Source organism: Gymnoscopelus microlampas, assembly GCF_963454915.1.
Source record: "Gymnoscopelus microlampas genome assembly, chromosome: 16".
Lineage (NCBI taxonomy): Eukaryota > Metazoa > Chordata > Actinopteri > Myctophiformes > Myctophidae > Gymnoscopelus > Gymnoscopelus microlampas.
The window spans coordinates 29,318,308-29,330,460 of NC_139953.1; the positions used below are offsets into that span (position 1 = coordinate 29,318,308).

Here is a 12,153-nt window from a genome sequence, read left to right on the forward strand (position 1 = left end):
TGGCTTGAGTACTAGGAGCTGGTGTTAGGTGTGAAGATGAAGAAGAAGAACAATGCTGTGTGGAGCTCAGGGAGGAGATAAGAAAGGCAGCCAGAGAGAAAGTAGGGAGGAGTACAAAGAGATGAGGGGTAAGGCAGAGAGAAAGGTGGTGAGGGTTAAGGAAAAGAGTATGAGTAGTTGTATGAAAGGTTGGACACCAAGGAGGGAGAAAAGGACCTGCACATTTTGACTAGACAGAGGCACTGAGATGGGAAGGATGAGCAACAGGTTAAGGTGATAAAGGATGGATGGAAATGTTCTAGCAACCAAAGACAGTGTGTTGAGAAGACGGAAGGAAACAGATGGAGGAAAGTGTCAGGAGTTATTGCGAACGCGGAAGTGGAGCTTACTATGAAAGTCTGCTCGGCTTGTGTGTCTGTCTGTCTGTCTGTCTGTCTGTGTGCAGTGCACTGCCTGGGTGCGGCCGACAGAGTGCGCCAGAGTGCAGCTACAGTCAAAACACACACACACACACACACACACACACAAGTCCGTAAATACACAATATTTTCGAGCTGGGTTCGCTTCCAGCGTTCGCGCGTCTTACTTGTTTTTAACAGAAGTATACCAGTGAGAGGGAAGATGTATAAGACAGGAGGGGTACCAGCCATGATGCTGTACGGCTTGGAAACGGTGGCACTGACGAAAAGACAGGAGGTGGAGGTGGCAGAATTGAGGATGCTACGATTCTCATTAGGAGTGACTTACAAATAAATGGTAACTCCTGTTTGAAAATGTTCAAAAACATACTATGGGAGTGCTATTAGGTGATCTGGTGATTGACTTCAAATGATAATAGGCAAAGATATGCAAAAATGCAAAAAAAAAATTGGCGGCCATCTTGAAAAAAGGTTAAGAGTGGCCTGGTTTCCTAAATCGAAGCGTGATCTCCAAAGATGATTTGTACCAAATTTCCCGCTTGTATCACCATTTGAACAATTCTCCCAAAATATTGCTGTTATCTAAGCCACTCCCATTGCAACGCCCCCTTTTAGACAATTAGCATGAACACACCCACACACCTTCATACTCACATACTTGAGCAACATTTCGGCCTAGTAGGACAAAAATTAGGAAGATTTGATCAACCGCTGGTGGCCATTTTGAAAAATGGCTGCCACGCCCACCAGGGTGAGAATTTGCGATGGCCCAATATCCAGTTTTGTTCCCAATGTATCAATCAACACCTCTACCAAATTTGGCGGTTTAATCACAAAAGGGAACGATTGTCGTGCTACGCCGCCCCACTACAATGGTGGGTGGAGGTTTTGAACTTCCAACGCTGTGTGGATATCTTCAAGGGGATTATGGTAAACCCCTCTTTCCCTCATTCACTCTTTACATGAGCTCAGGACCCTGAAAGGACAAAATAGAAAGATATTGTGAGATCAGTGTTCGGCTTACATCTTCACAGTCACCCAATTTGCATTCCAGTTCCAATTAAACACACGCACGCACGCGCGCACGCACGCGCGCACACACACACACACACACACACACACACACACACACACACACACACACACACACACACACACACACACACACACACACACACACACACACACACACACACACACACACACACACACTCACTCAGGAAGACGCCTTTAGCTTCAGAGCTGACATGAATGCAAGATTCATTACTTTATTATTATCAGTAGTAAATGGGGAATCATTTGCTGCCTGCAGGCAATTATATGCATGGGTCAATGACTTGATGCATGGGCCAGGCTGTTTTCGTGGACCTCATCAACATGACATCAGAGATCCAAAGGGAAGCCACACCAACATTTGACCCCCAAGACCAAGATTATTTTATCAGAGAAGAAGAAAAGAGAATCCTAACAAATGCAATAGGGTTTCAACTGCTTCACTGTTTGGACCCCTATATAATAATTAAATAATTAAACAATACACATGGTCAAAACTGGTGAAAATCCGTTGTCATACCACCACACCTGCTGCTCCCACAGCATACTGTGAGGTTTGTTTTTGTTAATAATCATACATCAAATCCTAAAAATCCTCCATTGTCTTGGTCAATATACACTACTACATGCATAGACATAGTAATGACTAAAGTAAATGGCTTTAACAACTTAAACCTACAATAATACTTAATACTTTGCTGACCGGGGTCCCCCAGGGGACCTATAATTGGCCCCCCTCCTTTTTCCCTCGATACCACATTTCTTCGCCGAAAATAGCCAATCTAAAAGTTCACAATGCGTCGCATTGCAACGCGTTGTGAGCTTATAGATTTGCAATGTTCTGTCAACCTTCACCTATTATGACAAGCCCAGAATTGGGACTCCAGGGTTCATGTGGTTAAATGCAGTCCTTCATTAAAGGTAGGGTAAGTGATATTTTTTGGTTAAAACAAAATGTTTTTATTTAAAAGGTTTAAGTACTATATTGTCATAGTAATCATTTCTAGAGTGTTTGTTCAGTAGCAGGGGTCTCTGCATCTCTCCAGCTCTTTAATAAACAGAGAATACATTTTCAGGTGGGTGGCCAATCTTCAACCAATCAGGATAAAGTACCCATTTATCAGCTTCAATTTTATTCCAGTTCAAGTTTTGTCTGCTCATTTCTCTGTCTCATCACTTCCAAATTCACTTGTTTATCCTTTGTCTTGTGTGAGTTTTCTCTCCTGATTGAATAAAACTGGTATCCCGACCTGAAAATGCACTTCTGTTCAATCAAGAGCTGGAGGGACAGGGAGACCCTTGTTAATGAATACCATCAGAATATAAAGCAATTTAACACTTATTTTAACAAAGAAATATCAAATATCACTAATGGTTCAGCACCACCACCAATGGACAGCGACAGGCCATGTGCACTGTGACCCAGGACCATTTTTTACAGGGAGACAATAAGCAAAAGAGCAAAGCAACAGTCTGTATGTTTCTAGTTAAGCCATGCACAGGAATAGTGGTCGTAGCCCTAGGCTCCACAAAGGGTTAATCCTGCCCTGCCTGTACCGTTCTCTCTTGGTGTAAACCACACATGCATGGTTACGATGAATGGTACAGTAGAAAAATGTCATAACTCCATCCAACGTCCGCCACAGCTTAAAGCGTGCGCGGATAGGCCTTGCGCTAGATTGCGTATTTTAATAGTTTATTTTTTCTGAGACCTGACGTTCGTAGTGAAAAAAAAAGAAGAAGGTTTTTTTTTCTTTTTTTTTTGGTTGAATAGTGTTCTGTCACTATGAACGTCAGATCTCACAAAAAAGAAGCTAAAAAAAAGCTATTAAAATACGCGATCTAGCGCAAGGCCTATCCGCGCACGTTTTAAGCTGTGCTGGACCCGGGATGGAGTTATGACATTTTTCTACTGTACCATTCATCCTAAGATATCATAACGTCATAGAAAAGGTAAGAAAACCTTAGTCCAAAATTCCCCTTGAAGGCATATTTGGCTTATTAGCCAGGGATCCTTTTAAGAAATGTGCATATTACACAAAGTGATTTTATATTTATTTATTATTCTTCATCAATCATTAGTTTAATTTGACAGGGCTTTTAGTTTGGGAATTAGATCTTTTGTGAGGCATTTGATTATTCAGTTTTTGATTCACTTCATTAGTTTGATTTTATATTGAGGCATTTTTTAATCAGCTTTTTAGTTTTTGTTTTGATGGATATTTTATTAACCCATTTATAAACCCATGATTTATCCCTTGAGCCACACTGGCATGCAAGCTGTGAGTGAGCAGGAAATACTTAACCTTTTAGAATTAAGTTAGCGAGTGTAAATGTTCCCAACAGTGGTCCTGAAACACAAAATTTGTGTTTACAAAACTCTAACACTATTATTGGTCTATTGGTCTGTAGTTGTAGTAGCCTACAGAGGAACTGACTTTTTCATCGTATCCACAACATTGCTTGGGCATCATAAAAATACATCTAAACTTTAATTTTAAATCACACCATTATCACAACCATAATTGAACATATTTTGTCCATATTCTCATTCTGGCATGCTCTGCAGTGAAGTATTAGAGCCAGTGTAAACTTAGACAAAACATATGAGTCTGAGGTTTTCAACCTCTCAACCTCTGCTCTAAGAAACACATATTTTTACCACTGCACCACTGTGTTTCATGGAATTCACATGTCTTACTGTACATGCTCTTTCTAATGAATGTAGTTTGGTTGGCTCACATAAGTATAGCTGGATGGAAAGGTGTGACCACTGCGGTGCATCGGTAAGAATGCAGTAAGAGGCACGCTCTTCAGTGAAGAATTAGAGCCAGGCACAAACTTGAAGAAAAAAAACACACACTTCTTTGTGTGATGCTGAGACATACTGTAAAGACCCCAAATTTCAACACCTGAATTTACCTTGACCAACAAAAAACATAATGGTAAATATGTTAAATTGATACAGTAGATTATGGCCCATTTCAATGACATAATAGTATAGTTTGGCCACTGCTTTTTCTGATTACCATGTTGTTGTTTTTTCTTCTTCTTTGTTTAGATAGTACATATAGTAGACAGACAGGAAACCGATGTCGGAGAGGCCACTTCCAGGTCTCTGTATGTCTGTATACAGAGACCTGTACAGTATGTGCACCTCAGATGACCTGAGGTGCACTGGGAGAGACTGTTGACAGAGCTGAATAGCTAATGACCCCTTCCCCACTACAATCAAACAGCACCAAAGCCAATCTGAACAAAGCCCTGATCGGTTCATCAATACAGGTCAACAGGGAGGTACTTAGCTGTGGAAAAACAGTCTCTCTCTCTAGTCAATGATGAGAATCTCAGATCATCGGCTTACTATTCCGGTATTTAGTGTGTGTGTGTGTGTGTGTGTGTGTGTGTGTGTGTGTGTGTGTGTGTGTGTGTGTGTGTGTGTGTGTGTGTGTGTGTGTGTGTGTGTGTCAACGGGGGGGGGGTTCACTGTTTTAACCCAGCAACCCTGTATAGATTACGCCACTGCTGAAAAGCATCCCAGCCCAAACAGTAACGTAACTAAACTAACTAAACTAACGTAAACACTACCCTTCCTCTTTGTCTGGCTTACTTGTTGTTAACTAGTTGTACAAACTCTTGTTTTATTGTTGTACTGTTTTATTGGATCTTGTTTAGTCGATACACCTTTTGTATTAGCTCGTGCTCATTTGATTTTGCTATTTTGTCTCATCTGTTTAAGAAAGTAGGTAGCTGATATATAGCACTTTTACCTTAGCGCCGCTAGGTATACTCTTGGTTGCTTGTTTTTGCAGGAAATGCACTTAAGACTTGTGGTGATTAGTAGTTTCGTTCCCTACCTATGTTGAATGCACTTATTGTAAGTCGCTTTGGATAAAAGCGTCTGCTAAATGACTGTAATGTAATGTAACTAATAATTGGGCAGCGCGACCTGGAAATGACCGTAATAATCCTAAAACGGGATATATATATATATATATATATAATTATTTATTTTTTTGGGTGGCCCACCGGCCGTTTGCCCTGTTTTGGCGGCCTGGAATGGCGCAGCCGTTCTGGAATTGTCCCAAATTTCCCAGTGGCCAGCACGTCCCTGGTACGGACTCACACTCCAGTAAGGCCTGTCACTAACTCCACATCCGGGGACCCGCTCCCCGGAGTTTTTTGTCTCCCACTTCGCAGTTATTCACTATATATATATATATATATATATATATATATATATATATATATATATATATATATATATTCTTCACTATATACTATATAACATTATTGTTATATTGTTACTAGATTATATTATTATATACTATCTTACACTATTATATTTACTGTTATTGCTATTGCTACTACTTGTATCTCCCTCTCCGTCTCTCCCTCTGTCTGTCTGTCTGTCTGTCTCTCCCTCTCTCTCTCTCTCTCTCTCTCTCTCTTCTTTCCCCCTCGACACGGTCGAGGCAGATGGCTGCCCACCCTAGAGCCTGGGTCTGTCTGACGTTTCTTCCAGTGAAGGCGGAGTTTTTTGTTGTTACTGTCACAAAATTGCTTGCTGAAGGTGGGACAATTTCGGGGTCTCTGCTCTACATGTAAAGTGTCTTGAGGCAACTTGTTGTGATTTGACACTTTCATAAAATTGAATTGAAATGATTTTAGTATGTAGCCTAGAGTTTGCCCTCCCTCATTGTGGTGCTACTGACCTGGTTCAGTACCGTCTAGTATCTGTGGCAGTAGTCTAGTTCTCCTCCAGCCAGAGAGGACAGATCATCTCCTTCCTCTGTATCCTCCTCTCCCTCATCCCCCATGCCTGAACACACACACACACACACACACACACACACACACACACACACACACACACACACACACACACACACACACACACACACACACACACACACACACACACACACACACACACACACACACACACACACTTTAGACAGGAAGAGCAGGACAAACAGTGGTAAGTGGAAGTGTGTAAATTGAAACTTGTGAGATCAAGCTATCTTTGGCATGGGCTGATAAACAAACACCCCAGGTGTCTGGAAGCAATAAGGGATCCATCACTGACAAGTGCAAAAAGTTCAGAATCTTCAGAACTGACGTGAGATGGCCTACAGTACCTAGAACGTAGCAGCGTGTGTCTACGGTACTTCTACAGTAATAAGTACAGAGCCCTTCATTATGATTCTTACTAGGATTTTGGTGTCAGGAAAAAGTATATTTAAGAGCTATGTGAAAGTAATCTGTTTTAGCCAATAGTACAAAATATACCATAATTCTATTTTATTCTACACAGTAAAATCCTTAGCGTTAATTTATCCATTGGTAAATTAACACTGAAGATTGTACTGTGTCCTAATTGCAAAGTAAGTCATCTGACTGTCCCAACCTTTTTGTGGGATGTTTCATCAGGCTGGATGTGATGTTTTAGCAACTCGCTCTCTCTTTTCAGTGAAGCACACTCTTCCCTCAATGTCACCATTATGCCTTGACTTATACTCTATCGTACGTGTGTGTCGCAGACCGAAAATAGCAAATCTATAATAGTTCACAATGCACTGTGGATGCAACACATTCACATTGTGAGCTTATAGACTGGCAATGTTTTGGTCTGCAACCCCGTCTGCATACCTGAGCAAGAGTCAATATTTCTGAGCATGTCGGCCACATCATCAGTGTTGATGGTGAAGTGGGTCATGCTTTCATAACCAGGCTCCAGACGCTCCATTGTAGCTGCCTTGGATGTGGCTGTAATCCTGTGAACACACGCACGCACGCACGCACGCACGCACGCACGCACGCACGCACGCACGCACGCACGCACGCACGCACGCACACTGTTAGTGCAAAGACTTTCTTCATTTATTTGTTGACAGGTGCATGGGGATGGAACAGGGCGTCAAAACGTAAGACTCTCACACTGTAATCTACAACTTGCTGAAAATAGCAGATCTACAAGATCACAACGCTTTGCCTGGCAACTGCTTGTGAGCTTGTAGATGAGTTTTTTTTAGTAGAAGAGATTTGGCGTAGCAGAGAAAAAATACAGACCCCTTGGGGACCCCGTTCAAAAAAGTGTATAGGGTTTAACCACTTAAACCCCATATGGTTGAGCGGAGTCCCTCAAGGCTCTATGCTAGTCTATTTTCAGTTTTCTGTTATCGTGGGGAAAGCTTTCGTTGAAAATAGCCCATTGACAAGCTCACAACACGCCGCAGCACCGCGCATTGTTCCCCACATTAAGGATGCTGGGGTTGAAGTGGTTGAGTGGTTAAACATCTTAATGAAATGTATGTTGGAGTTATCTGAGGTCTTTTCCATTAAATGTTCATTTCCAAATGCAAGTAATGGATAAATGTGCAAGACTTGTGTTTTCCCGTACAGGTGGCAGGTGCTCACATACTGTAAAGATATTGTTAAAATTAAGGTTGATTTATGATTTGATGATAGTTCTGTGTATGAAAAGTTGCTACAGTATATAGATCCTGCGATTCTTCCTTGAACTAAGTTCCAATCTTAAATAGCACAAAGGAAGAAAGAAACAAAATGTCAACTACGATTGGGGCTCATAACCCCAGTTTACTTGGAATCTTAGATTCTGCCTAATCCTCCTTGGGAAATGGGCACGTGGACACATTTACTGTGCTGAATGGGTATGAACATACAAACACACTCAAATATCCCCAAACTGCTATCCCCAAAATCCACATGAGATTAGCTGTAACAGACAGGTTAGGATAGACAGGCAGATATCTCTCTCTCTCTCTCTTTCATACTACATACTGAAGTATAAACCAATACAAGATGGTACAATTATTACACAATACAATAAGCTGCAATATGCTGCAGTATGACACAATATATCACAACACAATGCAATGCAATATTACAATACAATGCACAATGAACTACAAAGACAGGATATAAATATTACATGAATTCTATTTCAGCGAGATAAGATTATTTTTAAAACACCATGCTGTTAGACATGCAACTGTACAGACTTTTACAAGATTTTGTTTGGTTTTATACCAGCTACAGTGATGGACTTTGTTTCAAACCCATAGACCAGCGCCACCTAGTATGAAAGACTATAGAGCTAATTCAAAATCTACAATGAAACAAATCACATAAACAGAGTATGGCAGCATTCACAAATAATTATTCAGATTTATTTCAAGCTACCACGTACTGGATGGGTGGGGTTAAGTACGGTATATTCATCCCGTTCAGAGTCCAATAAGGTGGAAATGCCATACATGCCGACTTTCAAAAAATGTGTCTGGAAATTTAAATCTGGCACCTCAGTAAACTAAAACAAATTTCAAATGCTGTTGGGCCAAGATGTGTCTGTTATTTATACTGCGTTAAAAAACTGCACATGTTGGTAATACAAAAATCACAGCAAAACAGACTTACTTTTCCAATATCACTGTGGCACTCTGAGAGATTTCATATAGGAAGAGAGAGAAAGAAAGAGACGGAAGGGTTGAAGAAAAGACTTGAAGTTAAATAAATCATGCTTCAGTCTTCACCTCTGCAAAATGTTTCATGCTGCAAAGTACTATGAAGGAACCAAAAGGACATAATTGAAAGAAAAGCGGTGTCATGCTTGTATGTCCTAATGGAGTTCAGAAGTTGGTTCCCCTCTATCATTCGTACCACCTGCTTTAGCTGCGGATGCAGTTGAACATAAAACACCTGAGTCATGCACGCACGCACGCACGCACGCACGCACGCACGCACGCACGCACGCACGCACGCACGCACGCACGCACGCACGCACACACAGTTGCCTGGTCAGACACCTTGCATTAGCAATAAGGCAGAATATAAAACAGCCTGCCAGTCATTGCTCAGCCCGTTGTCTTCTCAAAGAGTGAGACTTGGGGAATCAGTGTTTTGCAACTGTATCCATCTACTGTATATCTATCTGCCTGTTAGCTGTCTAGTACACGTCTAACTAACTACTGCCAGTGTGAACATGTGTGAACGTGCACTGGTGCGACTCCAGAGACCCTTTATTGATATGGAGGAGGTTGAGTATGAAGGATGACGCAGATCATTAGTAAGGGACAAGGGGCACTGTCCTCCCGAGTGTGTGTCTTGTTGGGGGGGATTGCATCTTGGATCATTACTGATCCATGGAATGTAGGCTGAGAGGTTTAATCTATAGCCACAATTACAATGTTGAAGGTGACTGGCATACATAAATCAGTTGTGTAGTGAAGACGGATATACAGTATAGAGTAAAGATTTGCATACAGTATAACGCATCTAGTCAAATGACCATGGTTTTGCTTAGAGTTGTTACATATGCATAATGTATGCAAATTAACCACCATAAACATGCCCAATGGATTGCAAATATCCTTAGACCTGAATTAGATAAATATTCATTCACTTACCACACAACCACCAAAACGCACGTTGGATTACCTCAAATATATTGCAAATTACCTAATTAAATATGCACGATAAAAATGTTTGGTACACCTGATTATCAAATTTGTTTAGGCTTTGTCTGAATTTTCCGGTCCATTTTGAATTTATGGAAAGAGCCATCCCTGCCTAAAAAATAACACAAACATCTACTAATTTTACACATGATTGATTCATTTGAGTTGATATTTGATTTTTTTTTGTCCAATCAGTAATATAAATCCTGTATTCAAACAGTCATAACCATTTTAAATCATCTTGGGCCACCAATGTGTCAACTATACTGTAAGGATGCCCATAGTGTGAAATAAAAAACATTCCAGCCTGGCCCAGAAAGTTCTTTGCCGGAACCCTGTGTGTGTGTGTGTGTGGGGGGCTCCTTGTTGTTGACACATGCATGCACAACAATCTGTCCCTGCTGCAAATAGCAAGTGATGTGTCTGTGTGCCCCAGGCACCCAGCATCCCATTTCCTTGTTTTCCTTTGCAGACAAACACTGAAACGTATGCATCTCCACAGCCATAGCTTATGCGGGCATGTCATATTGAGGACAGTAGACTTCCTCAGGTGGGAGCTGTGTAGAGTCCCAGGCTTTTACTGGCTGAGAGAGACTTCCCAGCATGGATTATGGATATTTTCTTCAAGGATGCGTCAAAAGCGGAAAGGGAAGAGAAAAAACTAGAAAAAGGGCCATTGTGAAAAGGGGGCCATTTATTCTTAGGCCTTTCACGGCAATCGGACACTGCATTCATGATTTGAGGCATTTTGTTCCAAAAACGTGTTTTGCTAAATTAGACCTGCTGGTGGCGCTATAACAGGCCAATGTGAAAAGGGTGGCATTTCTTCCTGGGCCTAGTGGGAATGTGTGTGTGAAATTTCACGGAAATCGCACGCTGCGTTCATGATTTGAGGCATTCTGTTCAAAACCGACCAATCCTGCAAACTTTGGAAGCCAACCTTAGCCAATGAGGATGGAATATGGAAAATCGGACAGATCCATGTTGATCACATGACTATAGAGATACTGTGTACCGATTTGCATGACATTTGGATAAAATCTGTAGGAGTAATATAAAAAACTTTGTTTTGCACAAATCGGCCTTCTGGTGGCGCTATAACAGGCCCATGTGAAAAATTTGGGGCAGAGGTTCTGAATTGGCATCCAGGGAGTGTGTGTGCACAGTTTGGCTGCGATTAAGCCAACGGTGCCAGAGATTAGCCGTCCACAGACGGACGGACAGGGGGTAAAACATACTCTCTCGCCATGCCTTTCGGCCTGGCGGAGACAAAAAACAAGGATGGTACAGAAATTGCTGCGATAGTTATTAAACCACAAAAAACGCCAATCCCGAGATATCTCGGGATAGGCGGTTAACGGGTGGATTTGATATCCCCTTGTGTCTCCCCAGTTTCAGGTCAAGATACAGGAGAGAGAATTTAAGATTAACTGCAATTTTCTAGCGTTTCAGTTCCAAAATGTTTTCTGCCAATTTGGTTCATCACATCCATTGTCACTTTATCCGGTATGAGTTCTCACTCCCGATTGAATACAACTGGTATCCCGACCTGAAAATGTATTTTGTTACTCGAGCTGCCAAAACAGGGAGACTGAACACCATGATTGCGGTTGGAATGTAGAGCCATTTATCACTTCCACCCCTTTTAAAGCTACTGGTGTCAAACGGGCATTGTGCATGTCATACATACTGTACATGTTAAGGCCACCTTGACTGATTGTAGTAATGCTTGAAGACTTACTTCAGTGCAATTCGAGTGGCAAGCAAGAAACTCTTACCTCAGATTAATGCCATACCTATCCTGAATTTGGTAACATTTCAGGGTAGTCGATGCAAGCCAATTATTGGAGCTAGTCACAAAAAGTGTGTGAAAGTCAAGTCAGTTCTACGGAGCAGTGGTGTAAAATGACTAAGTACATTTACATTTTTGAGGTACTTTTATTTTACTGGAGTATTTCCAATCTTCAATACTTTTAATCCACTAGATCTCAGAGGCAAATATTGTACTTTTACTCTACTACAATTTGAAAACTGTAGTTACTTGCAGATATAAAATTAAACTACAACACTCAGAACTTTTTTATACCTAGGCCATTTGAAAATAGCCGATCGACAAGCTCACTTGTCGCGACACGTTGTGAGCTTGTAGATCTGGCATTTTCTAACATTTGTACTTTAAGTACATTTTAATACCAATACTT

The 12,153-nt window shown here is 41.3% G+C and overlaps 1 protein-coding gene across 3 annotated transcripts in view; it reads right to left on the reverse strand.

The window, feature by feature from the left end:
- Positions 1 to 1,139: 1,139 nt before the first annotated feature.
- The window catches only part of trim54 (tripartite motif containing 54), a 36,893-nt gene continuing 25,879 nt past the window's right edge, over positions 1,140 to 12,153 (reverse strand). The window contains exons 7-10 of one of the 3 annotated variants that reach the window (XM_084082308.1): positions 8,913 to 8,935; positions 7,125 to 7,249; positions 6,188 to 6,294; positions 1,140 to 1,395 (exon numbers count right to left, since the gene is read on the reverse strand). In XM_084082308.1, the coding sequence (XP_083938434.1) occupies positions 6,203 to 6,294; positions 7,125 to 7,249; positions 8,913 to 8,935 (240 nt within the window). In that variant the 3' untranslated portion in view covers positions 1,140 to 1,395; positions 6,188 to 6,202. The remainder of the gene's footprint in view (positions 1,396 to 6,187; positions 6,295 to 7,124; positions 7,250 to 8,912; positions 8,936 to 12,153) is intronic. The other 2 variants (XM_084082309.1, XM_084082310.1) reach the window with 2 other exon arrangements.